This window comes from Oryctolagus cuniculus, chromosome 3 (genome assembly GCF_051225735.1).
Source record: "Oryctolagus cuniculus isolate XC-2025 breed Fujian yellow rabbit chromosome 3, ASM5122573v1, whole genome shotgun sequence".
NCBI classification, from domain to species: Eukaryota; Metazoa; Chordata; class Mammalia; order Lagomorpha; family Leporidae; genus Oryctolagus; species Oryctolagus cuniculus.
The window spans coordinates 76886892-76911458 of NC_142869.1; the positions used below are offsets into that span (position 1 = coordinate 76886892).

The 24567-nt window shown below is 38.9% G+C and overlaps 1 protein-coding gene across 10 annotated transcripts in view; it reads left to right on the forward strand.

Annotated features, from left to right (window-relative positions):
- GRB14 (growth factor receptor bound protein 14) overlaps nt 1–22662 on the forward strand; it is a 128291-nt gene extending 105629 nt beyond the window's left edge. For 4 of the 10 annotated variants that reach the window (XM_008258679.5, XM_070070757.2, XM_089329104.1 and 1 more), the window contains 8 exons: nt 4850–4960; nt 5153–5248; nt 12711–12791; nt 17708–17824; nt 17914–17986; nt 18129–18216; nt 20653–20746; nt 22026–22662. In XM_008258679.5, the coding sequence (XP_008256901.1) occupies nt 4850–4960; nt 5153–5248; nt 12711–12791; nt 17708–17824; nt 17914–17986; nt 18129–18216; nt 20653–20746; nt 22026–22172 (807 nt within the window). In that variant the 3' untranslated portion in view covers nt 22173–22662. Of the gene's footprint in view, nt 1–4849; nt 5012–5099; nt 5249–12710; nt 12792–17707; nt 17825–17913; nt 17987–18128; nt 18217–20652; nt 20747–22025 lie in introns of those variants that run through there. The other 6 variants (XM_089329105.1, XM_089329106.1, XM_089329108.1 and 3 more) reach the window with 4 other exon arrangements.
- Nucleotides 22663–24567: the final 1905 nt, after the last annotated feature.

Sequence of the window (24567 nt, forward strand, 5' to 3'; positions counted from 1 at the left end):
TACATATGTATGTGCAGGTTTCTGCTTGCATACACATAATCAAACACATTTGTGTGTTCCACAGTGCTCAGCACTATGTTTCTATTTATCTAGTCTACATCTGCTAATCCATATAGGCTATGGGAACTGGTTCAAATCCTGGCTGCCCCACTTCCAGTGTCAGCTCCTTGCTAATGCACCTGGGAATGCAGTGTAACATGGCCCAAGTCCTTGGACCCCTCCTGCAATCACATGATAGAACCAAATGGAGTTCCTAGCTCCTTGCCTCAGCCTGGTCCAGCCCAGCTCTTGTGACTATTTGGGGAGTGAACCAACAAATGAAAGATCTCTCTCTATCTCTCTTCTTTCCCTCTGTAATTCTGTCTTTCAAATAAATAAAAGTCTTTTAAAAAGATTTATATGACCATATGGAACTTTAAAATATCAAGGAGAGACAGATTGATAGGGTGGGACCAAGGTAGGCAGAGAAGTTTGGGGAAGAGAAAGAGACAGAGAAGGGGAGAAAGAGGGGGGGGGGGGAGAGAGAGAGAGAGAAAGAAAGTTGATTAGAGGCACTAATGCTATGACTATTCCAGTAATCCAGGGTGAAGCATCTAAATGGAAATACTCAGAGCATAGCTAATGATCGAGAATCAGATATTTGGTTAATGGTCCTGAAAGGGGATGTGGGGCCATAAAGGAGTGATACTTGACTCTTTTCCATTGTCCCCAAACTATGGTTGCATAGCTTCCTCCTTTCTCTTATATACAATATTCTTTTGTTGCTGTTTTTTGCATGGATATGCACATGGTGTGTGTGTTTCCTTCAGGTATAGTATTTCATGGAACCATGTTACTAATTTAATAACCAGTTGTCTTGAAGAAATGCTTCTAGCACATATAATTTGGCTACTAGTGTTCCATCATACAGGTGTATTTAATGTTTCTTGAATATTCAACCTAATTTGCAGAATTTTCTATGATAAATATTAGGGTGAATATCCATTTTTATATTAAGGTTTTATACTGTTAATTATTTTAATGAAGTTACTGTTTCTCAGGGTGCTTCTAATATATGGATAACATATGAACTGTTTTAAAAATAAATACGTGCTGTATCATTTTTTAATTTTAACATCAGAGCAAGATGGCTTTTGAATCCCTAAATCATGCTTGTCTTATTCTCATTTCAGTGTTTCTTCACTGTAAGCTGTGATAATATCTCTTAAACTCATAAACTCTTATTCTTGAACACTTTCTCATTAAAATCCACTGCCCATAATTTTTTAAAATATTTATTTTATTTATTTGAAAGGCAGAATTACAGAGAGAGGGAGAATAGAGAGAGAGAGAGAGGTCTTCCATCTGCTGGTTCACTCCCCAAATGGCTGCAATGGCCTGCGCTGGGCCAGGCCAAGGCCAGGACTCAAGAGCTTCATGAGTCCCCCACATGGGTGCAGGGGCCCAAGCACATGGGCCATCTTCTTCTGCTTTCCCAGGCACATGAGCAGGGAGCTGGATTGGAAATGAAGCATCCAGGACTTGAACTGGTGCTCATATGGGATGCTGGTAATTCAGGCAGTGGCTTAACTCACTGTCCCACAATGCCACCCCCTCCTTTTTTTGTAAAGCCGCCCATCATATTTCTGTTTCACCCTTCACTTCCTTCCACTGCCACCTATTATACAAAAGTGGTCCTCATTCCTCTCCTAGATCCGTGCTCTCATTCCTGCAATGGACTTTCCCTTGGCAGAATTGTGAGCATGTAATTTATATTCTTGAACCATACTTTAGCTCTCTTAAACATAGTAAGAGATATATGCCTTCCATCAATGAACTCATATTCCATATTCTACATATGAAAATGATTTTAAATACCCCCTCAAAGAAAAACAAATGAAGCTTTCTTCATACCCTCCATGATTATGGCCTCAATACACAGTTGGCAGGTTATCTAATGACTACTAGGCCATTTCTACCCAGCAAGAAGACCCTTTCTTTCCTTGTCTATGAGGTCTTGGTTGATGTTTACTTTCTAAAAACGTCCAGGCTGTATGGGAGCTATGATTCTTACAGATGTGGCTATGAACTATATTTACAGAGGAACCTGTAAGGACCCTCCTTTCCATCACCGCCCTACCCCAGACACAAATGCATGCTAAGATTTTGCTAACAATGCCAGCACACCATGCCATAAGTCTTTCTGGTCTGTAGTAGTAGAACAGAAATACATCAAGAGAAGAAACTAATTATATTTCTTAACTACCTTTCAATATCTCTCAAGCTGTCTTTTAATCACATTCAAATTTCTAAGCTGTCTTGACTTCTGCAGTACAAGGGATTTTTAAAAGCCTCCTGGGAGCCGGCGCCGTGGCTCAATAGGCTAATCCTCCACCTTGCGGCGCCGGCACACCGGGTTCTAGTCCCGGTTGGGGCGCCGGATTCTGTCCCGGTTGCCCCTCTTCCAGGCCAGCTCTCTGCTATGGCCAGGGAGTGCAGTGGAGGATGGCCCAGGTGCTTGGGCCCTGCACCCCATGGGAGACCAGGAAAAGCACCTGGCTCCTGGCTCCTGCCAGGATCAGCGCGGTGCGCCGGCTGCAGCGGCGGCCATTGGAGGGTGAACCAACGGCAAAAGGAAGACCTTTCTCTCTCTGTCTCTCTCTCTCACTGTCCACTCTGCCTGTCAAAAAAAAAAAAAAAAAAAATTAAAAAAAAAAAAAAGCCTCCTGGGAAATGCATATTATGAAAAAACTATGCATACATTTTTTAAAAATTTGCATCAATATAAAATCGCCTTTTAATTCTACCTTTTCACAAACTTTTTGAAGTATCCTCCTATCAGTGGACAGAAATGGTTTTATTTCATTTGTTAGAAATCAGACACTTACTAACAATTCCGTTTCTGTCAAGGAATCAGGCTTTAACAGCTATGGCAGGGACTGGTGCTGTGATGTAGCGGGTAAGGCTGCCACCTTCAGTATTGGCATCCCATATGGGCACTGGTTTGAGTCCCAGCTGCTCCACTTCCAATCTGGCTCTCTGCTGTGGCCTGGGAAAGCTGTAGAAGATGGCCCAAGTCCTTGGGCACATGCACCTGAGTATGAAACCCGGAAGAAGCTCCTGGCTCCTGGCTTCAGATCTGCACAGCTCCAGCTGTTGCGGCCCTCTGGGGAATGAACCAGCAGATGGAAGACCTCTCTCTCTCTGTCTCTCTCTCTCTCTGCTTCTGCCTCTGCCTCTGCCTCTCTGTAACTCTGCCTTTCAAATAAATAAATAAATAAATAAATCTTAAAAAAGAAAGGCTATGGCAATAAGAATACATTTCTCCATTTTCCTCCTTTGTTCCAAGGACCTAAACTGGGTCTTTTTTATACAGTTGTCTTTTCTGCCTTATTTTCCATGGAGTTAGGAACTACAGTGATTTGTTAGATTAAAATACTTAACAATAGTGATATACAGAGAAACTACTACCCTACCAGTTATCAGAAATGGAGTATAGCCTACCAGTAAATGCCAAGGTACTTTCTCTGGATTTGAATAGGTTGTTCATATTGCTGAATGGTCTGTGGACTTTTTTTTTTTTTTTTTTTGAACACTGCTTCTCAACTTTCAGTACATATGAATCACCTGGGATCTTGTTAAAAAATGCAGATATTGATTCAGTAGTTCTAGGGTGGGTCCTGAGACTTTTGCATTTCTAACAAGCTCCTAGGTGCTGCTGGTGCTGCTGGCCCGAGACCTCACTATTGTAACAAGGTTTTAGAGAACAAATACATTTTGGCCAGCGTTGATTATGCATTCAACCCCAGATTGAAGAACTTCTCCAAGTTATTAACCTATCACAGAGTAATAGGACCCAGTGATTTCCCATGACCAGCTCTAAATCTCCTGGATTTCCCAGAGAAGAAATAACAAGTCATGAGTCCACTTTATCTTGAAAATCAGGTACATTACACTGCCGGATAATTTCTCTGAAAGTGTTTGTACAGGTTCCCTTCTATTCGCAAGGCCAGGCACTCAGGCAACTGTCAGTGCTGCCTGTGTGGTGTTGTGCAGCTCACAAATGCAAGGAAAGATGGCTTCCAAAGGAACATGGATCCTCGTCCTTCCTTTTTCTTCTCTAACTTGCATGGAAGTGCAAACCGACTTTCATCTCTTTGCTGAACTACCATTATTTGAAACCTGGATAAGGAAAATATTTTTAAAAGTCATTCTTTGCTATACTTTTCTCTCAGATTCTTTGAAATGGAGGTTAAAGAGAATAGGAAGTTTAAAATAAGAATGAATGAAAATATATGTTAAATCACAAGTTTCTACTTTTCTTTCTTTTTTTTTTTTTTTTGACAGGCAGAGTTAGACAGTAAGAGAGAGAGACAGAGAGAAAGGTCTTCCTTCCATTGGTTCAACCCCTTAATGGCCGCTGCGGCCTGAGCTACACCATTCCGAAGCCAGGAGCCAGGTGCTTCCTCCTGGTCTCCCATGGGGTGCAGGGCCCAAGTACTTGGGCCATCCTCCGTTGCCTTCCCGGGCCACAGCAGAGAGCTGGACTGGAAGAGGAGCAACCAGGACAGAACCGGCACCCCAACTGGGACTAGAACCCGGAGTACTCGGCGCCACAGGCAGAGGATTAGCCTAATGAGCCTTGGCGCCAGCCACAAGTTTCTACTTTTCAACATAAATACATAAAATTGTTTCTAATTCCTGGTTATTTAAGGACACTGTGACATAGTTTGTCTTTCCTTTGTTTTTTGTGACACTGTGCTAAAATTCTTTAATTTTTGCTTGAGGTATAGACTATGCAATATGATAGAATTATAAAGATTATAAAAATACACCCAATTCAACCCTCACATGTATTTTTATTTTTAAGGAACCACGACATTTGCAGTTTTTCAGCGAATTTGGCAGTAGTGATATATATGTGTCACTGACAGGCAGAAAAAAACACGGAGCACCGACTCACTATGGATTCTGCTTTAAGGTACAGGCTTAATATTTTGATAGATGAATAAAGCAAGCCTCAGCCTTTTAGGTAAGCTTGAGTTTCTTTTAATTTCTTTTCAAAAAGAGACAGCTTTCTCTTCTATATAGGAAAATTTTAGTGACTTTTATTTCAACAGGTGTTACCTTCGAGATATGCATTAACGATAAACAATGTGCTGTGGCCTTCTAGCCTAACAAAGCAGGAGGGCCCCGAGACCTGAAAATGCTCTGTGCAGAAGAAGAGCAGAGCAGGACGTGCTGGGTGACTGCCATTCGATTGCTTAAGGTAATGTTGCCGGAAGCATCGATTTACGTTACATGCTGCAAGTACCGGAAAAGTTGGAAAACGCCTGTATTTCCAGATGAGAACACTCACCGTGAATCTGTGTGGCATATGAGAAAGAAGGAAAGTAGCTACCCCCAAGTAGAGTGGCATAACCTAATTGATCTTTATGTGTGGAATAGATATTCCATTTTAGATACGTTCTGATTTTTATTTTTGTGGGAGGATTACATACATATCTGGCATAACTGAAGGAAATGGTTCCTGCTCATGGCAGGCGGCATTTTTCAAACATTGGCAGCGATCAAGTGTGTAGTTTAAAATATAACCACCTGTCTATGTTTAATACAATTGTTTTATGATCCATTTAAGTGTTTTATAAATTTCACTCTGGAGTAGTATGATGTAAATTACTGCACAAATTGCCCTATGAATGCTTTTAAAACATTTAATTTTGTGCTAAGTAGAAACTACAACTTTCATAAGTACAGTTTGTTGGTGAGCATTTTGAAATGAGTAAAAACACAAAATTGATTTCCTCCAGAATGTACAAGGGACACGTATTTATTTTTGAAAACTGTGTACCAGTAAATTTAACACAACTTTAAATTTATAAAATTTGTCAACCGTTTCCTTTCTAAGACAATTCTCTGATAGTCACTACTGAGAAAAAATTTTATTAAAAAACTACAATCCAAAGAGTGCTTATCTACATTATAGTTGGTATCATTGCTGCTGAAGTCAACAAAAATACATCATTCATAACTGTAACATCTTTGGTGTAAAATGAATCTTCAGCATTTTCCAAAGTGCTCTTTAAAATTCATGCCTATGCACTGATATATAAATTGCCAATGTATAGAGTATGTATATTATAGATATACTACATACATGATCTATTTATTACCATAAAGAGTCAGATTATTTTTTAAAAAAGCTAACTTTTTGATATATTTAGAAGTAAAAACCAGAAGCAGTGGGGTCTTGTGAAGCCTGTGGGTCTTACCATGTTATTTAGCCTGAAGAAGGGGATGTAACAAACTTATTAATTGACTTTTAATTTGTTCACGTTTTTCCTTCTACTATTGCATTTTTTACTCTCCTGTAATTTGTTAGCCTCTACCAGCATCCTAGGCAAAAGGGAGAACTCACCCTAAAAAAGGGCAGAATAAGAAAAATTAGAATTATTAACTATCATGCCGGGTTTAGAGGAAAGATTTATTTTGTATTCTTTTATTTTTTTAGTTGATATAAAATTTTCATGACATAAAATCATGTCATTTAATGCATTTTAAATATTTGCAACTATGACCTTCATCTCTTTCCAAAACATTTTCATCACCTCCAAAGGAAGCTTTATACTCTAAGCAGTTCCTCCCGAGACCTGGCAACCACCAGTCTGCATTCTGTCTCCATGGATTGACCAGTTCTGGATCTTTCATGTAAATGGAATCATAGAATATATGACATTTTGTATCTGACTTTTATTTGGTATAATGTTTTGCAGTTGACTCACAATGTAGCTTGTCTCAACTCTTCATTCCTTTCCATGGCTGTATAATATTCCATTTTATGTATATGCATTTATATTTATTTGGATAAACACTTTGTTTATCCATTTACCTATTCATGGACATTTTGGTTGTGTTTAACATTTGGCTATTGTTAAACTGCGGCTATGAGCATATTGTGTACTTGCACTGGTTTGAGTATCAGTTTTCTATTTCGGGGGTAAATATAATTGCTGGTGATATGATAAGTCAGTGTTTATATATTTGAAAGGCAGTGTTCATAGAGAGAGAGAGAGAGAGGGAGAGTAGGAGAGTCAGAGAGAGAGAGAGTTCTTCCATCCATTTCCCAAATTGCTATAATGGCTAGGGCTGGGCCAGACTGAAGCCAGGAGCCAAGAGCTTCCTCCAGATCTCCCATATGAGTGCAGAGACCCAAATACTTGGGCCACTCTCTGCTGCTTTCCCTGACCATTAGCAGGGAGCTGGATCAGATGTGAAACAGCCGGAACTCGAACCAGTGCCCACGGGGGATGCTAGTGCTGCAGGTTGTGGTTTAACTGCTGTACCACAACACTGCCCAGAAAGTTTTATTTTTATAATGGTTTAAATAAAGCTTTTGCTTTAACTGTGAAATTTATTTATTTTTGCTGTTTTGGCAGGTAGCTACTATTGTTTGTGAGATGTTTGTTTCTCATATACTCCACTGTGGGGAGGTTGTGATTAGTAGGAGTTCTCATGAAATATAGTGGCTATTGTGTTGATGTCATTATTATAAAATGTGGAAAAAAAGAAAAGAAAAAATAACTTTAGAGGGTCTTGGAGATAAAGTTGTTGAGGCAGGAGTAGCTACTATAGGTAACCAGGGACGTAGCATGGACTCACCCGAGAAGCCTTCTGAAGCTGTATACTACCCAGCCCCATCCTGGAGGAACCCGAGTTCCTGAGTTACATGTGTCTGTGGGATGATGACCCGCTGACATCCCCCAGCCCTCTCCTACCAGTGGTTATGGGGGTGGGAGAGGTGAGGAAGAATCCCTTGCGGTCTCTGGTTTTCTTTGGCTTCAAAATCCTGGAAGTTAGGATAGGTTAGAGAGAGGATCCTCTCTAACCTTGCTAGCCCAGTCTTTCTCCCTTCTACCTTAGGCTCAGCGTTAGACACTTGCCTCAGAACCAGGAGGTGAGCCCATTTTCTCTAATTAGTGTTTCAGTGAGATTGAGGCACCATTGATTGGACTAGGATAGACTAGCATTTTTTGGTAGTAGTGAAAAAAAGATATATGATACCAAAAACACTGACATAAGACAGGAGTTTGGCCCTACACTTGGGATGCCTGCTCGAACATCCTATATCAGAGTGCCTGCTTCGAGGCCTCGCTTCAGATCCAGCTTTCTACTAAGGTGCATCCTGAGAGGCAGTGGTTTTGAGTTAAGCACTCGGGTCCCTGCCACCAGCATGGGAGACCTGCTTGCTCCTCACTTCTGCCTGGCCCAACCCTGGTCTTGTGGGCGTTTGGAGAATGGACCGGCAAATGGGAGATTACTCTCTGTCTCTCCCTCTCTCTTTCACTGTGTCTTTCTGCCTTTCAAATAAATCAGTGCATTTTTTTTTTCAGTGATGCTAATGAGTTTAAAAACGTTTACTCATTTGTAAGTCTGCTTCTCTGGGTGCTAAGAGAACATCCTGCCGTGTGCCATCAAGAGCTTTGTGGAGGCAGAACCTCTAAGAAACATGCTCTGTCATGATCTGTGGGTTGTCTGTCTAGCCTCTGACAGCCTTTCTGCAAGGATTGATGCTGGTGATTTCTTGATCTCACCTGAAGTGTCAGGCAAGGACAAGTCACGAGGTCCACAGTCAATATGCTATAGATTATAGGGTGCAGCCGAGTTTACGTACGTTAAATTTTGAAATGCATGTCCAGGAATTGATGAAATTCATTAAAGGCTGTCTTTAATGCTTCTATTTCTGGGATACTTAGCTTCTTTTTGTCTTGTCTAACTTTTATGTCTCATCTGATAGATCTCAAAGCCCCTTAAAGTTATAGATTCCAAGTTCAAAGATATTCTGAGGTGTTAGTTTTCTATGGCAGCTGTAATTACTGTCAGTGCTATGGCTTAAAACAAGTTTTGGCCTGCATGTCTTTAATTTGGAAGTCTGAAAAAAGTCATGTTCTGTTAAAATCCCACTGTCACCAGTGTACCAGGACCGTGGTCCATTCGGGGGCTCTAGGAGAGAATCCTTTTCTCTTATTCTTTCCTGTTGTCAGAGGCCACCCAGATGCCTTGGCTGATGGCTCTTCCTCCGCCTTCAAAGCCAGCGACATCTAAGTCCTGCTCACCCTACCATCCACTTGGTTTTGTTTCTTCTGTCTCCCACTTCTGTTTCCCAAGCCCTTTTGATTGCATTGGGCCCAGTTAAACAATCCAGCATTATCATCTTCATCTCACAGTCAGCCTTCATTCCCTTTTGCCCTATAGCCTAATGTATGTTCGAGTTCTTGGGATTACGATATGGACGTCTGTAGGGGAGTGTTGTTCTACCTACCACATCCATTTGCCCTGTTCATTTCAATAATGGTGGCACTTTCCAGATGAAGCAGAAAATGGAAGTGGGAATCCATGAGAAACTTTATCCTGGAGCCAGTAAGAAATCAGACAGGAAAGTGATGTGAACTGCTTCACACTTTGTTATCCAGGTCACAGTAGGCCGAGGCTTGCCGTAGGCTGGCCAGGGCAGACCCAGTGGTGTTCCAACAGAGGAGGGAGTGGCCACTCATTGACAGCTAGGCTCCTGTTTGGTTCCCCTGGCTCATGCAGCTTTAATACCTCCTGTGTCTATTGTGTTATTTCCAACATTTGTCATTGTTCTTAGTGGGAAGGAGCAGGGAGGTAGTCTGTATTATGTTGATTTTACTAGAAATGCCTTCAATTTCATTACACCAGATTTACTAGATACAGCTTATACCAAGAATGTGGCCTCTTAATTCTTGATTCACTTTCTTTTTTCACATTCATGTATAAACTCTTCGTGTAGGTCAGATGGAGGCACTCTTTTTCTCTCTGGAGATCTAGTTATATATAGAATTATAGAAAATCTGAGACTTAAAAATGAGAGATTTGCTCGTGTGTAGTGTCCTAGTCTCACGTTGTCTCTTTCCCTCCCCTTTCTTTAGAACTCTGCCAGCTTCCCTCTAACATATTTTGGTCCCCTCTCTGCCCCTCCATAGGACAGGGAATGTTAAGGTGACCCGTGCCTTACCCCTCGGCCAGAGTTAAATACCTACTAAACGCCTCCAACAGCACAAAGGCAGCTACCTAACCGGCAGGTACCCAGGACAATACATCTTTGAAGAAAACAGTCTGATTAGTAGGTAGAAGGCTTTTCAATCCTGATAAATAAAAGGTAGCTAAGCAGCATGTTTCTTGTGAAAGTGTTGGCTTGAGGTTATTATATATTCTCCAAAATGAACTTGACTAGAAATTAAACTCCTCTGTCTTCTTTTTAAAGTTATTGTAGGCTAAGAGTTGATTTAAAGCAAATTTCATTAGGTCCCATTAATGTCAATCAAACCTTAAATTAAAAAATAATTTTTAGAAGTTGGGAAATAATTGGATAAAGAAGTCAGCACAGAGAATTTTAAATGAATGTGGGTTTGTATTCATGTTAAAAGCAAAATCTTGAAAACAGTGACTCCTTGAGATTCCCTCTGATTTTTTTTTTTTTTTTGGCCTAATTACCAAATGTATCTACTTTGCTGGAACTGCTTTTTAAGGAAATAGTCCCTAGTGGAGAAACAACTCTGTTGGGATGTTTAAATGGAATTAATCGTACTGGTGTGATTTAATTCCTAGGTATCTTTCTCTTTATATATGAGACCTAACTTAATTAAGGCAATGGGCAGGGGGACACCCATGTGAACACTCAAGGCCTTGGCAGAGTGGGGAGTGCCCAGGAATTAGGCAGGCAAGCAAGTGGGTAGTTCATGGGCTGGCACCTGGCAGTGCACCAAGTGCCAGCCATCAGAAGAAGGTCGAGACAGGGAATAGAACATGGGACTCTCAGAAGTTTTGTTTTTACTTATTTAGAGAGGCAAAGAAAGGAAGATCTGGAGACAGAGTCAGAAGGTTCCCTTCTGTTGGTTCACTCCCAAATGTTCACAATATTCATAGCTGGGTCAAACCAAAGGCAGGTGCTGGAAACTCAATCAAGGAGTTCCATGGGTGTGGCAAGAACCCAGTCTCTTGAGCCATTACAACTCCCCCCATCCCTGGGCCTGAATTAGTTAGAAGCTGGAGTCAGGAATTGCAGCTGGAACCCAGGTCCAATACAGGGGGCTGGTTTCCTAACCCCATAGGTTAAATGCTTGCCTCTAGGACCTGATTTTAAAATTCATTGTAAGGGTTGGGCCTGCGTTGCATGAAGTGCTTGGGCTCTTGTTCTGCATCCACTATCCCTCCCAGCTTCCTGCTAATACACACCAGGGGAAGTGGCAGTAGGTGATGGCTCAAGTACTTGAGTTCCTACCTCATACATAGGAAACCCAGACTGGGTTCCTGGCTCCAGAACTCTGGCTTAGCTCAGCCCTATTGAAGGCATTTGGATGGGGGTCTCTCTGTGTGTGTCTCATTGCTTCTTTTTTCTTTTAAAATTTTTTTAAAGATTATTTATTTAAAAGATGGAGAGGGTCCAGCACCGTGGCTCACTTGGTTAATCCTCCAACTGTGGTGCCAGCATCCCATACGGGCACCGGGTTCTAGTCCCAGTTGCTCCTCTTCCAGTCCAGCTCTCTGCTGTGGCCCGGGAGTGCAGTGGAGGATGGCCCAAGTGCTTGGGCCCTGCACCTGCATGGAAGACCAGGAGGAAGCACCTGGCTCCTGGCTTTGGGTCTGCGCAGCTCTGGCCGTAGCAGCCAATTGGGGAGTGAACCACTGGAAAGAAGACCTTTCTCTCTTTCTCACTGTCTATAACTCTACCTGTCAAATAAATTAAAAAAAAAAAAAGAGAGAAGGAGAAAGAGAGATCTTTCATCTGCCTGTTCATACCCCAAATGGCCTCAACAGCCAGGGCTGAGCCAGGCAGAAGCCAGGAGCTGAGAGCTTCCTCTGGGTCTCCCACGTGGGTGGAGGGGGCCCAAGCGCTTGAGACATCTTCTGCTGCTTTCCCAGGCCATTAGCAGTGATACCTCCTTGACAAGTGTGACATTCATATTGTTTCTCAAGACAATAAGTAATTATTATCCAGACCTACTTTGTACCATAAAGTATGGTACCCTTCCCATGTGAAGTTTCTTGTTATTGGACAACTCCAGTGGGTTGTGATATCATTTGCTGCTAAGAATAAAGAGTAGAAATGCCACTTCCTACATACTAATAGTAGTGAACTGGACCTTAACTTGTGTGGGTCCATTTGGAAAATACTTTCTTTTCTTTTTTTAAAAAAAAGTTTTATTTATTCATTTGAAAGTCAGAGTTACACAGAGAGAGAAAGAGAGGCAGAGAGAGAGAGAGAGAGAGAGAGAGTCTTCCATCCACTGATTGACTCCCCAATTGGCCGCAATGGTCAGAGCTGTGTTGATCCAAAGTCAGGAGCCAAGAGCTTCTTCCAGGTCTCCCACATGGGTGCAGGGGCCCAAGAACTTGGGCCATCTTCTACTGCTTTCCCAGGCCATAGCAGAGAGCTGGATCAGAAGTGGAGCAGCTCAGACTCAAACTGGCACCCATATGGGATGCCGGCACTGCAGGCAGCCGCTTTACTGGCTACCCACAGTGCTGGCCCCTGAAATACTTTCTTTTTAAATATGTCCTTTCAGGGCATCAAAGTTTATCTTTCAAAATTATTGCTGTTTTACTTATTTGCTTTAAGAATCTCATAATTCTTTATTATACTGGTAATGTATAATCAGTGAACATGTTGATTTTCCTAGACCATCAATGTTTTTCCTCTGTTCACTCTGCAGTATGGCATGCAGCTCTACCAGAATTATATGCATCCATATCAAGGTAGAAGTGGCTGCAGTTCTCAGAGTATATCACCCATGGTAAGCACCATGTTTTTGAACCTATATTGTATTTTATAATTGCATTATGTTAATTTGCCATCATAAAGGTATATTATAGTACATTATCATTTTATTTTTATAAAGTAAAATAACTAACAACATTCTTGTATGATGTTATATTGAACATTTTGTTTTTGAGTTTACATGTTCTTAACTTATATGATAAAATCATAATAAATTATTTCACTGAGGTGTATATATATATGAATTATTTCACTGAGATGTATAATGTTATACATTAAAGAAAATTTTATAGATTTGTAAGAATCATGTGTGTTACTCTCTATCATTACCACATGTGAGGCTTTGATCTTAATAAGATGGTTTGTAGGATATTTTCCCTGTTATTGAAGATTATGCTTTTCTTAATTTTTAGTTTTGAATGTTTTTGATTATCATAATATAGTAAAAAGATGCTAATGATTTGAAAGGCTAAAAGCTGCAGTATGTGCACATATGAGCTCTTCTGCATTCTGGCCTTCTAACAATAATTCTGTTTTTAAGTTTTAGGTCTTTATAAAGCAGACTGCTTTCCAGGAAACCCCAAAACTGCAAGCCAAATATAGGTCATACATTACATTAACTCCAGCACTGCTTCTCAGATTTATGCTAAATGTAACTTGGATATTTATTTGCAGACACACACTGACACATCTTTTCCCTTCTTTCGGATCTAATTTTAATTTCCTTTGCATTAACACAAAAAATTTATTTATGAACTAAAAGTTTATGTTCCACTCTTTTTGCTGCACTCCTTAATATTGAGTATTATGGGAATTCATATGTATGTGCCTGTGTTACAAATCAGTTCATGTGTATTTTTGAAAACTGCATTTCCACTTAGGTTAAAAATATGCTCTTCATGGCTGTGACCAAGGAAGGTGCATTTATCCCACATGTAATGTAGCAGATGAAATGCTCAGTTCTAGGAATGAGGCATGAAATAATGTTGATTATGAAGACTGATAGACTAGAGAGAAAAATAACTCCAATTTTGTAGTTATGTTGCTTTAAGTTATGGAAGAATAACTTCTCATCTTCATATCATATTATGTTTAAACCCTAAAATCAGAAACTAGGAAATGTGATGAATTTTTATAAAAGCAGTCTCTGTAAAGTGAATTTTTTTATAATTTGTCAGCTTACTTATCTTTCAATCCATATGTATATAAAAAGAATAATGCATTTTATTATCTTAATCCTTTCCTAAATCCCTCCAAATTTCTTTTAGAGTCTAATGTTGTTAAGATGAGCTTATTAATCACAGCCAAGTATTTGGAGGCAATTATTGTTTAGTCTCCTCTTAATTCATAGGAAAAAATTTCTAAATGGAGTACCTTCCATTATCATCACTGTCATTAGCATACAGGTATGGTGTTATTCTTGCTGTTTTCCATGGAAAGGGATCTGCTGTTGGTCAGATGTGTTTGAGAGCTGGGTTGATGTGGCTTTGCTCAACACCAAGTACTGGAAGACACTAACTGAATGAATCTAACTGGAGTCGGGATTATAGCAGAAAAGGGTCTGGTGCCTTTGTGGTAAGGACCTGACCTCTATGGGCATTTTTATGATCAAAGGGGGCAGAGGTTGAGAATCATACCTCCACTGTTCACAATAATGCCCCTGTTCTGTGAGGTGTTTGTGTTTGCTTTGCTGTCTGGACAATCTGTACTTTTCTACATGGAAGAAGTGGTGACCTAATAGATCCCAGTTCTCCCCACCTGCCTCTGTTGTCACTCATCAGAGGCCATTTTCAGTGAGCAACACAGAAAGTTCATCTATTTTAGTGATGTTTTTAAAGGAACAATATTCACTTCTAAATTTTTCTAGCTGTTTATTTTGAGAAGGGAGAAGAGAAAGACATACGGTAATGAGCTATGTTCTCTATAGCACATAACAGCCATGATGATCAGCCTTGAAAATGAGGATCAGCAGCAGCAATTTCAGAAAGTCAAAGACATTTTCTTCCATGGAGAGAAAACAGTGTTCGTTGACAAGCAGCAATTGTTAGTATGGCCCTGGCTGGGGTGCTGTTAACATGGCCCCATAGCTGCAAGTTGGGTGCTGGGAAAAGGCCACTCATGCTTTCTCCTTCACTGTTGACCCTGGACTAGAGATTCTAAACTGCAGTTTCTTTCCTGTATCCCCCGACTCTGCTACATACAGAACCCTAGATAGGTAATATATTTTACTGCCTTTACCACAAGCTGTCTGTGACACCATGGTCAAGCCATTGGCACCATGCAGTGTGAACAAAGAGAGATGGTTTCATAATCTCTAGAGAACGTTACATCTCTGGTGTCCCGGGCCTCTGTATGAAGCAGTATTTGGGGAAATTCTAGACCCTTCAAATAGGATGACAGAGTGTGTGGCTACTAGGAGCCCCCAAGGTCAACATTTTACTGGCAAACCTAAGAGTGAGTGTATCTAACCTCATGGTATGGCCCGGATAACCCAGGATATATCCAGGCCTCTTCTTAGAGAGAAAGCCAGGCCACCAAAATCACGGACCCTTTTTTAAGGTCTGCTCTACTATTCCCCTAAGAAGAAAGAGCTGATAAAAGGGACAAATATTTGAGAAATACAACCAGTTCTGAAGTCCAACCAAATTACTTTCCTATGAGAAAGAAATTGAGCTGACGATGACCTTTTGAGTTTAAGTCAGACTCCGCTTTACTTCCATTTCTTTGTCCACCAAAGGTAAACTATTAATTTTTCATCCACCACCTGCCATTCAGTAGAAAACAGTTGCTTTATTTCCGTGTTTTCTCTTTAGTGGTGTTAATGTAACAAATGAAAATATTTCCTATTTGTAGTGCAGTCTCCCTACTATGTCACATAATTATAGAATACAGATCTTGTTTTACATTTTGGCTTCCTGTACTGAATGAAACCTAAAAAAAGGAATGACTGATTATGTTTATTTTTCTTTCCTAACAGTGTTTTTATGTTATCAGGGACTTGCGATTGCAGAATCCATCTTGGCATGTGGAGGTAGAGATATTATAAGGATAAAGCGATCATTACGACTGAGGCTAGTTACTCTGTGGTTGGGGCAGGTGGACGCTTTTCATTAATGTCGGCAAAGCAAAAGTGTATCCAACTAGTCCACAGCCCAGCACAGAAGATCATGGGGTGAGAAGGGCAAACTAAGGTGTGACAGCAAATAGAGATTACAGAGACAGCATCTGTCTGGAAAGAGCAGCTGTCAGTTATAAAAGCTCCTGTAACAAATGAAAGATTGCACGCCAGATCTCTAGAAATATAGATGAACCGTAATAAGATTGTGGGCCACTCCAGCATGGTTTGAAGAGAAAATAAGAAATGCTAGTAAGTGGGATGTGTGATGCAGCGATAACGGACCCCTAAATTTCTTTGTGTGTATGTGTGTGTAAAGCTTTGTTTGAAGCCTACATTTGACAACAGTCTGTTTGACCAATCTAGAAATGACTGAATCCATGTAGATATAAGTCAGTTTAAGCCCCGCGTTCCCTAATGCAGGATGGTTCATACTTCACCATTGTAGCTCCAGTTTTGGTTTTGGTCCTCAATGAATTGGTGGAAAATAACTGTTAAATATTTCCCATGTTTTTTTTTTTCCTTTTGAGGATTTTTAATTCCTCTTCATATTATATAGACTGAGTGAGAATCCTGACCAGTAATTTTGACGTTTGCCTTTTTTATTTTTAGTATTCATGACTTAATGTACATTGTTATACTTTATAAAACATGATTGTCAAGTAGTGCCCCAAACAAACAAAAAAATAAGACCCAGGTTCTGGATATTTTACTTTCCTTTGAGAATGTGAATACAAAATGTAATGAGCAATAAAACAATGACTTCATTATTTCTTTAAATCATATTTGTTTAAAAATGTATTCATCTGTGTCATTTCTTTCATCATTTAGACTTATTTTTCAACTCTCATTTGGTCATATCCTCACAAGATGAAAAAGTGTTCTGGGGGAGGCACTGGTAGCAGAGGGGTGTAAGCCATTGCTCCCGGGGGGACCCACATCCCATATAAGAGTGCCTGGGATGGAGTCCCAGCTCCATTTCTGATCCAGCTTCCTGCTAATGTGCACCCTGGAAGGCCCTAAATGATAGCTCAAGTCCTTGAGTGTCTACCAGTCACAAAGAGATCCTGATGGAGTCCTTGGCTTCTGGCTTTGGTCTGCCCTAGCTCCAGCTGTTGCAGGCATTTGAGGAGTTAACCAGTTCACTCTCTCTCCCTCTTTCTCTGTCATTCTGCCTTTTAAGTAAATACATCTTTAAAAAACAAAAATGTTCGTATATTAAATCATAGAAATCTCAATATAGAATAATCAAATTATTACACACAAATGTTATATTCTAAGTAAGATGAAGGTTGATGAGATAAACTTTTTAAATATATTCTAATTTGCCCTGTTATGAAACAAGAGTACTATTTCTAAAGAGATATTATATGTCAGTCTAACATAGTTTTTGTACATCTTGATTCATAAATCCATAAATAGGTGGATTTGACTTTTAATTAGTAATTGATATATATCAAAGCTTAATAGATTAATTCAGAAGTAATGGCTATTTTCAACCTTCAGAATGGCCATTCCTGTTTCAGTCTTCCTGTTGTGCCAGAGAATATGAAGATAAGGTTGTTCCATAAGAAAGACATGCCTTCCTGGAAAGCTTTTAAACTATTTTTCGGTGCTTAGTTCAATTATCTTGACAAATAACTGTAATTTATTAAATCAAAATGTTTTACAGCACCATTTTATCTTGAATATAATATATTAACTTTTTGATTTATTGCCACTTTTGGAATCCCATTCTAGAATAAATAAATATATAAATAAATAAAAGAAAATTTTAAAAAACTTGTTCATGGTTCAAATGTGTTTTCTTTTTCCAGAGGAGTATATCAGAGAATTCTCTGGTAGCAATGGACTTCTCAGGTCAGAAAAGCAGAGTTATCGAAAATCCCACAGAAGCCCTTTCAGTTGCAGTCGAAGAAGGACTTGCTTGGAGGGTACACAGAGCTTCATTTTCCTCAAAACATTTATAATTTGAGCTTGCTTTACCCAAAAAGTTGAAATTTGTTTCCTCTTCTTTGCACAGAAAAAAGGATGTTTACGCCTTGGCGTCCATGGTAGCCCCACTGCTTCTTCGCAGAGCAGTGCCGCAAACATGGGTATGTCTGTTAACAGTTTTGTGACTGAACTGATAGATGGACCTTTACATGTAGTCACTAAGTGGATATTGTAGAAAGTGCATGCAATGAAATTGTTATCACTTCAAACAAAGCTTTGCATTCATCCATTTTATTTCTTCAGCTATCCACCGCTCCCAACCCTGGTTTCACCACAAAATTTCTAGAGATGAAGCTCAGCGACTGATTATTCAGCAAGGACTTGTAGATGGGTATGTTTGGTATTTTTAATCTCAAAGATAGTGATTCACATCTATTCTACAGATAGTAATTATTTATTCAACACAACATACCCAAAGAGGTTTTGATTTTGGCTTACTGTAATACAAAAGAGCTTTTTTTCTATAAGGGTGGTGCCATTTTATTCTAGCAGTATCTTTGTAATACCTGTACATAGTATGTAACTAGTATTTGTGTATAAGTGACCAAATAGCAGAATAGGATGCTTTGTTCTTAACCAGTATCACAATTCTGTGCCAATTCTGGCTTCTCAGATATTAATTGGTGGGGGAAAACTGAACTTGTTTTTGGATGTCACCATTTTGAGTTAAACATATAATTAAAGACTAAAGTATGGTTTATATCATGACCTTATCTTACATTTTTTTTTAGGCAGAGTTGCAGAGTGTATAAAGTAAAAAGCTATACACACACATAAACATTTTTTTCTGTCTACATCCCTGTTGTCTTTTATTTTTTTAAAAGATTTTATTTATTTATTTGAGAGGTAGAGTTACATGCAGAGAGAGAGAGAAACAGAGAGAAAGGTCTTCCATCTGCTGATTCACTCTTCCAAATAACCGCAATGGCAGGAGTGGGGCCAATCCAAAGCCAGAAGCCAGGATCCCCTTCCAGGTTTCCCATGTGGGTGCAGGGGCCCATGCATCTAGGCCATCTTCCACTGTTTTCTCAGCCCAGCAGAGAGCTGGATCAGAAAAGTAGCAACAGGGACATGAACCAGTGTCCATATGGGATGCCAGCAATGAAGGCAGAAGCTTAGCCTACTACACCACAGCACCTCCCCAGTCTTTTGTCTGAATTTTAACACAAATTTATAAAGTAACATAAATGAATACAAAATGGAATATTTATAATCTGAAAAATTAATTTCTTTCTCAAATTTCTCAGTGTTTCAGAAACTTTCTGTAAAGCCTGCTAAATTTCCTTCCTGTGTGCAGAACAAAGATGGGAGGTTTTATTGAGGTTTGGATGAGAAGTAAAACCAATATCAATTTAAATAAGTGATGATGGGATCTTTTATCTTCAAAGGTTAGCTTAAGATGATGACAAGGTTTTGAAGTGATTTAATACTGACATTTGGATAAAAATGCATCTTCACATGGAAGATTATTAATAGCAAGTCAGCATTTCACTAGACTCTAAATAAGAGAAGATTTTAATATGCTTCTCTCCACGGAGTGCAGTCTTTTTGGTTATAAATTTGAACAAGAGCATAACTACAATCTATTGAGACCAAGAAAAGAAATCACAAAGAATTATTAAAATGTTTGTAGGATTCTAATTTCCTTTATTTCTGAGCCCTGTTTTTGTAAACTGAACTGAATAATTATCCAAAGAATAACACAACTTTTTAAATTTTTATTTCTTAATGGCATTTCTTTGGAAAGATGGTGTCAAGTGGTCCACTAGGTGGTAGTGATGTTCTGTTTGGGAATGGGGAGAGAATTGCAGATTAATTTCCCAGTGAAATGTCCTTTGTCCCAACTCCTAGTGGTGCAATGTCAGAATCTAACACAGCACAAAGGAAATGGGTAATTTCTTCAGACATCTGTGATCCTTCAAATTTGGCTTCCTCTCTGCCTAGGCACAGTGAGATTAGTACCAGAGTCACCAGTGGGGACCATTTACAAAGTGTGTTTGCCAACAATTAGTACAAGACTGATTTTATGCTGCCTTGCCAGTAAATAAGAATATGTGTCTGGCAGCCTTTTTCTCTTAGATCCTTAGGCTGTGTCTGATTTGTCTAGCCTGACATCAGAGAGGCTTTTCCACTGCATTCTTCCAGACTAAAATGCATGTAATTTGGGTGTTTCTTTTACTTAAAACATTTGTGTTTAAACAATAAATGATCTCAAGATTGATTGTTCAGAATGTATTCTTTTCTTACTTTGTGTTGTGTATGTAACTGTGAAAGTCAGACTTAAATGAAGAAAGAGTATCCAGTGTACAGGAAAGGATAAAATAAAGTGAATTTATTCTAAATAATCATCTCTTTAAATGGGGGCCTAATGTGACCCAGAAGTTAAAATAACAATATGCTAATATCTTAGTCTGTGAGTAAAGCTATATGTGAGTATCCAATTTTCCTGTGGAAAAGGGACATAGTACTAATTACTGATGCCAGCATATTTTTATATTGATTTTTGGGAGCAAACAGTCTGACAAATGGGCTGTATGTTTGTCCTATTGAAACTGTATCAGCACCCAAGCCAGTATTAAAGTATAAGATTATATTATGCATTATACCATATCATTTACCAACTTGGGTAATCTTACCCATTGCACCCACAATTAAGGATCCCCAACTATAATTTATGAATATGCTTTCTGGATGTGTTATACACTATAATTCTGTGAAACCCATGAGTAAATGTAAAAACATATTGAAATTCCTTCTCTCTTTTTAGAGTTTTCTTGGTACGGGATAGTCAGAGTAACCCCAAAACTTTTGTACTATCAATGAGTCATGGACAAAAAATAAAGCACTTTCAAATTATACCAGTAAGTAATTTGTGATTTCACATTTGTATATTAGAGATGATCTTAATGCATAAGCTTTTGGAAACTTTAGTTTTCTTTTGTTCCTTTTTATTAAATATAATTTGGAAGCTTGTGCTTTGACTAAAGTTAAGTTTGGCAGAAATGGTTTTATGAGCCTGAATTAATATAAGAAATACAGGAATTGTAAAAATTAAATTTTCTTTTTTCCATGAAATATGATTTAGCAATATTGTATAGACCCCATGCCACCTATTGTTAAAAGGCCACTAAAGATACGTTCTCCTGAATTCTACTAATGGTTCTTTAGAAAACATTATTTTAAAGCTCTTTCTCTTCCATTTTCTCAAAATTGATTTTTCATTGTTTTGTTTTTAATCATTATGGATAAAAACACAGGTGCTATGAAACTGGTGAACATTGAAACTATTCTGAGCACATTTTAAAATGTTCTGTAATTCTGCTTCTGGTGCCACAGTTTGCTGTGGGATTTTGTTGCTTTTGCCGCTGCTGCTGCCACTGTTGTGTGTGTGTGTGTGTGTGTGTGCGTGTGCGTGTATGTATGTGAAGTGCATATTGGAACCAGGTAATATGGAAGATTCAGTCTACTTTCATGATAGGGTTTCTTAAGATTACTAAATTGTTCATGCATCCTTTTGAATTGCTTTTTTTTTTTTGTGCTTATCGAAAGGGTGTAAAAATATCCTCCTTACTTCATTGAGTATGTGGTCAATGTCCCCAGCAAGTGTGAGTTGTTTAATGCCAGATGACTTCACTGCCAAAAAGAAGACAATTGACATTCCATTAATGTAATATTTGATTGTGTCAGAATCAATTTGCTGATGGAAATTATGTGAATATTCATTTTAAATACACTAAGTGAGGCTGTTAAGTAGACCACACTTAGAAATGGAAATTAATTTTTGTAAGTGGAAGCATTAAAATCTTCTGTTTACTTTTACACTGGGTACTACGGCTTTCTCAACGCTCATTGACTCAAAATAGTCATACTACCCAAACTACACAGAATGTTGGCATAATTACAGGTCAGTAAAGTGGAATCACACTGCTTTAAATGAGGAACAGATTATATTTCTTTTAAATGCAATTGATGTTACCTAAAAGAACTGGACATGCCACAGTATTCTTTTCACTATCATTCAGTTATATGAACTTATCAATTTTGGCATGGTAGGGCATGGAGAAAAATTGTGCAATGACATAGGATTGTTCTGGGTAATTTGACCAAATCTTGACCAGTTTGTTGATTTTCCTCCTGCAGATTGAAGATGATGGTGCAATGTTCCATACACTGGATGATGGCCACACAAGATTTACAGATCTAATTCAACTGGTGGAGTTCTATCAACTCAATAAGGGTGTTCTTCCTTGCAAGTTGAAGCATTATTGTGCTAGGATGGCTCTTTAACCAAATCAGAAGTGACTTGTGAAACTATTGAAGGAAAAAGAACTCAAGAAGAAAATTAAGAGAGAGACCATAAATAAGGGTGAAAATGTTAACCATGGGGAAAAGAATGTATTTCATCTCAAGTTACAAGAAAGAGTTATACATTGCAAATAAGCAAAGACTTGGATTGACATTATATTCATCATTTAAAGTTCATTAGTTAAAAATTAAACTTTAGGAAAAAATTGGCTTGATGTGTTCTTGTGTTATTTTACATTACTATACTTTTTTCAAATATGCATACAGATGTACATCAATCTTTCCTTCTCTACTATATAATATTATAACTTTAAAATACAAACTAGGAAACAATAATGGGATTAAAAATGAATTATTTACAGACTGAGCTTTAATTATACTGTTTTTTATTATTAAGAACAGTGAGAAAAACTTGAGTTATCAATTAAAAGGAGCTATCCACAACTTGTTAATAAAACTAAACTACTTCAAATTATGTATCTTCTGATTTATTATAATCTTCAAATAGCATATTTTTACATAGTGTATTAAAATTATTTTGAGATATATAGAGTTGTTATGGATAAATTTATTACATTATTGAATTACTATACTATGAAATCTATACTGGTATTCTGCCTACTGGAACATAGGTTTAGCATGTAATCTATGACAGCACAACATTGTCATCTTGGATAGCTCATATTTGCCCCATATTCTGACTTTCAGAACACTTTAGACAGTCAGTAACAGAACATTAACCCAATCAAAACAGGTGAAATGAAATATTCAAAATCTAGAAAGATCCTCATAGATAACTCCTTGTTTTCTTATTGCCTAGCTGCTTTTCAGTTTCTTACTATGGCAGCTCCAATATGGAAGCCACACATTTTGAAAGCTTTAACAGTCATTTCCTTCTTACTTCTGTGAGATCAGCTGGGAAATTTTGAGGTTGTGATGACTGTTTCCATTGTATTGTGGTGAGGGTATTCATTTTTCTAAAAAAATAGAAAAAGCAAACATGAAATAAGCATTAAAGTCATACAAAATACTGTTTATCTCCTCTAACTGCCCTTTATAGCAATAACATGGGAAATTTTAAAAAGTTTTTTTTTTTTTTTTTTTTTAAATATTACTTCAGGGGCTGACACTGTGGCATAGTGAGTAAAGCCACCACCTGCAGTACCGGCATCCCATATGAGTGCTGGTTTGAGTCCCAGCTGCTCCACTTCTAATCCAGCTCTCTACTATGGCATGGGAAAGCAGTAGAAGATGGCCCAAGTCCTTTAGACCCCTGCACCTGTGTGGGAGACCTGGAAGAAGCTGCTGGCTCCAGGCTCCAGATCTGCACAGCTCTGATCATTGTAGCCAATGGGGAGTGAACCAGTGGGTGGGAGACTTCTCTATCTCTCTCTCTCTGCCTCTCCTTCTCTCTGTGTAACTCTTTCAACTAAATAAATAAATCTTTAAAAAATATATTACTTCAAAATGCATACTTCTGGCTTTTAAGCCAAAGCCATAAACTGTTGATAATAAAGCATATAAAGGGCCAAGCATAGTGGGGTAGTGAGTTAAGTTGCTGCCTGCATCACTGGCATCCCATATGGGCACTAGTTTGGAGTTCCAGCTGCTGCACTTCCAATCCAGCTCCCTGTTAATACCCCTGGGAAAACAACACAAGATGCCCTGGGTAGTTGGGCCCCTGCATCCATATGGGAAACCTGGAAAGCGCTTCTGTCTCCTGGCTTTGGCCTAGCTCGAGTCTGGACACTTAGGGCCATTTGGAAAGTGAACCAGCGGATGGAAGCTTTCTGTCTTTCCTTCTTTCTGTAACTGCTTTTTTAAATAAATAAATAAATAAATCTTTAAAAAAAATAAAACATGAAAAATTCAGAAAATGCTAATAAAATCAGTTATCACTGAAAATAATTATTGAATTTTAAAATATTAAGTTGATTTTCAACCAAGGAAAACCCAATTCTTAAACACTGAAACTTGAAACATTTTTCTATTATAAACTTCCAGTATGGTATCCACAAGACTTGGAGGACACTTTTTTTTTTTTTTTTTTTTTTTTAACAGGCAGAGTGGACAGTGAGAGAGAGAGAGAGAGACAGAGAGAAAGGTCTTCTTTTGCCGTTGGTTCACCCTCCAATGGCCGCTGCGGCCGGCACACCGCGCTGATCCGAAGGCAGGAGCCAGGTGCTTCTCCTGGTTTCCCATGCGGGTGCAGGGCCCAAGCACTTGGGCCATCCTCCTCCACTGCACTCCCTGGCCACAGCAGAGAGCTGTCCTGGAAGAGGGGCAACCGGGACAGAATCTGGCACCCTGACCGGGACTAGAACCTGGTGTGCTGGCACCGCAAGGCGGAGGATTAGCCTATTGAGCCACGGCACCA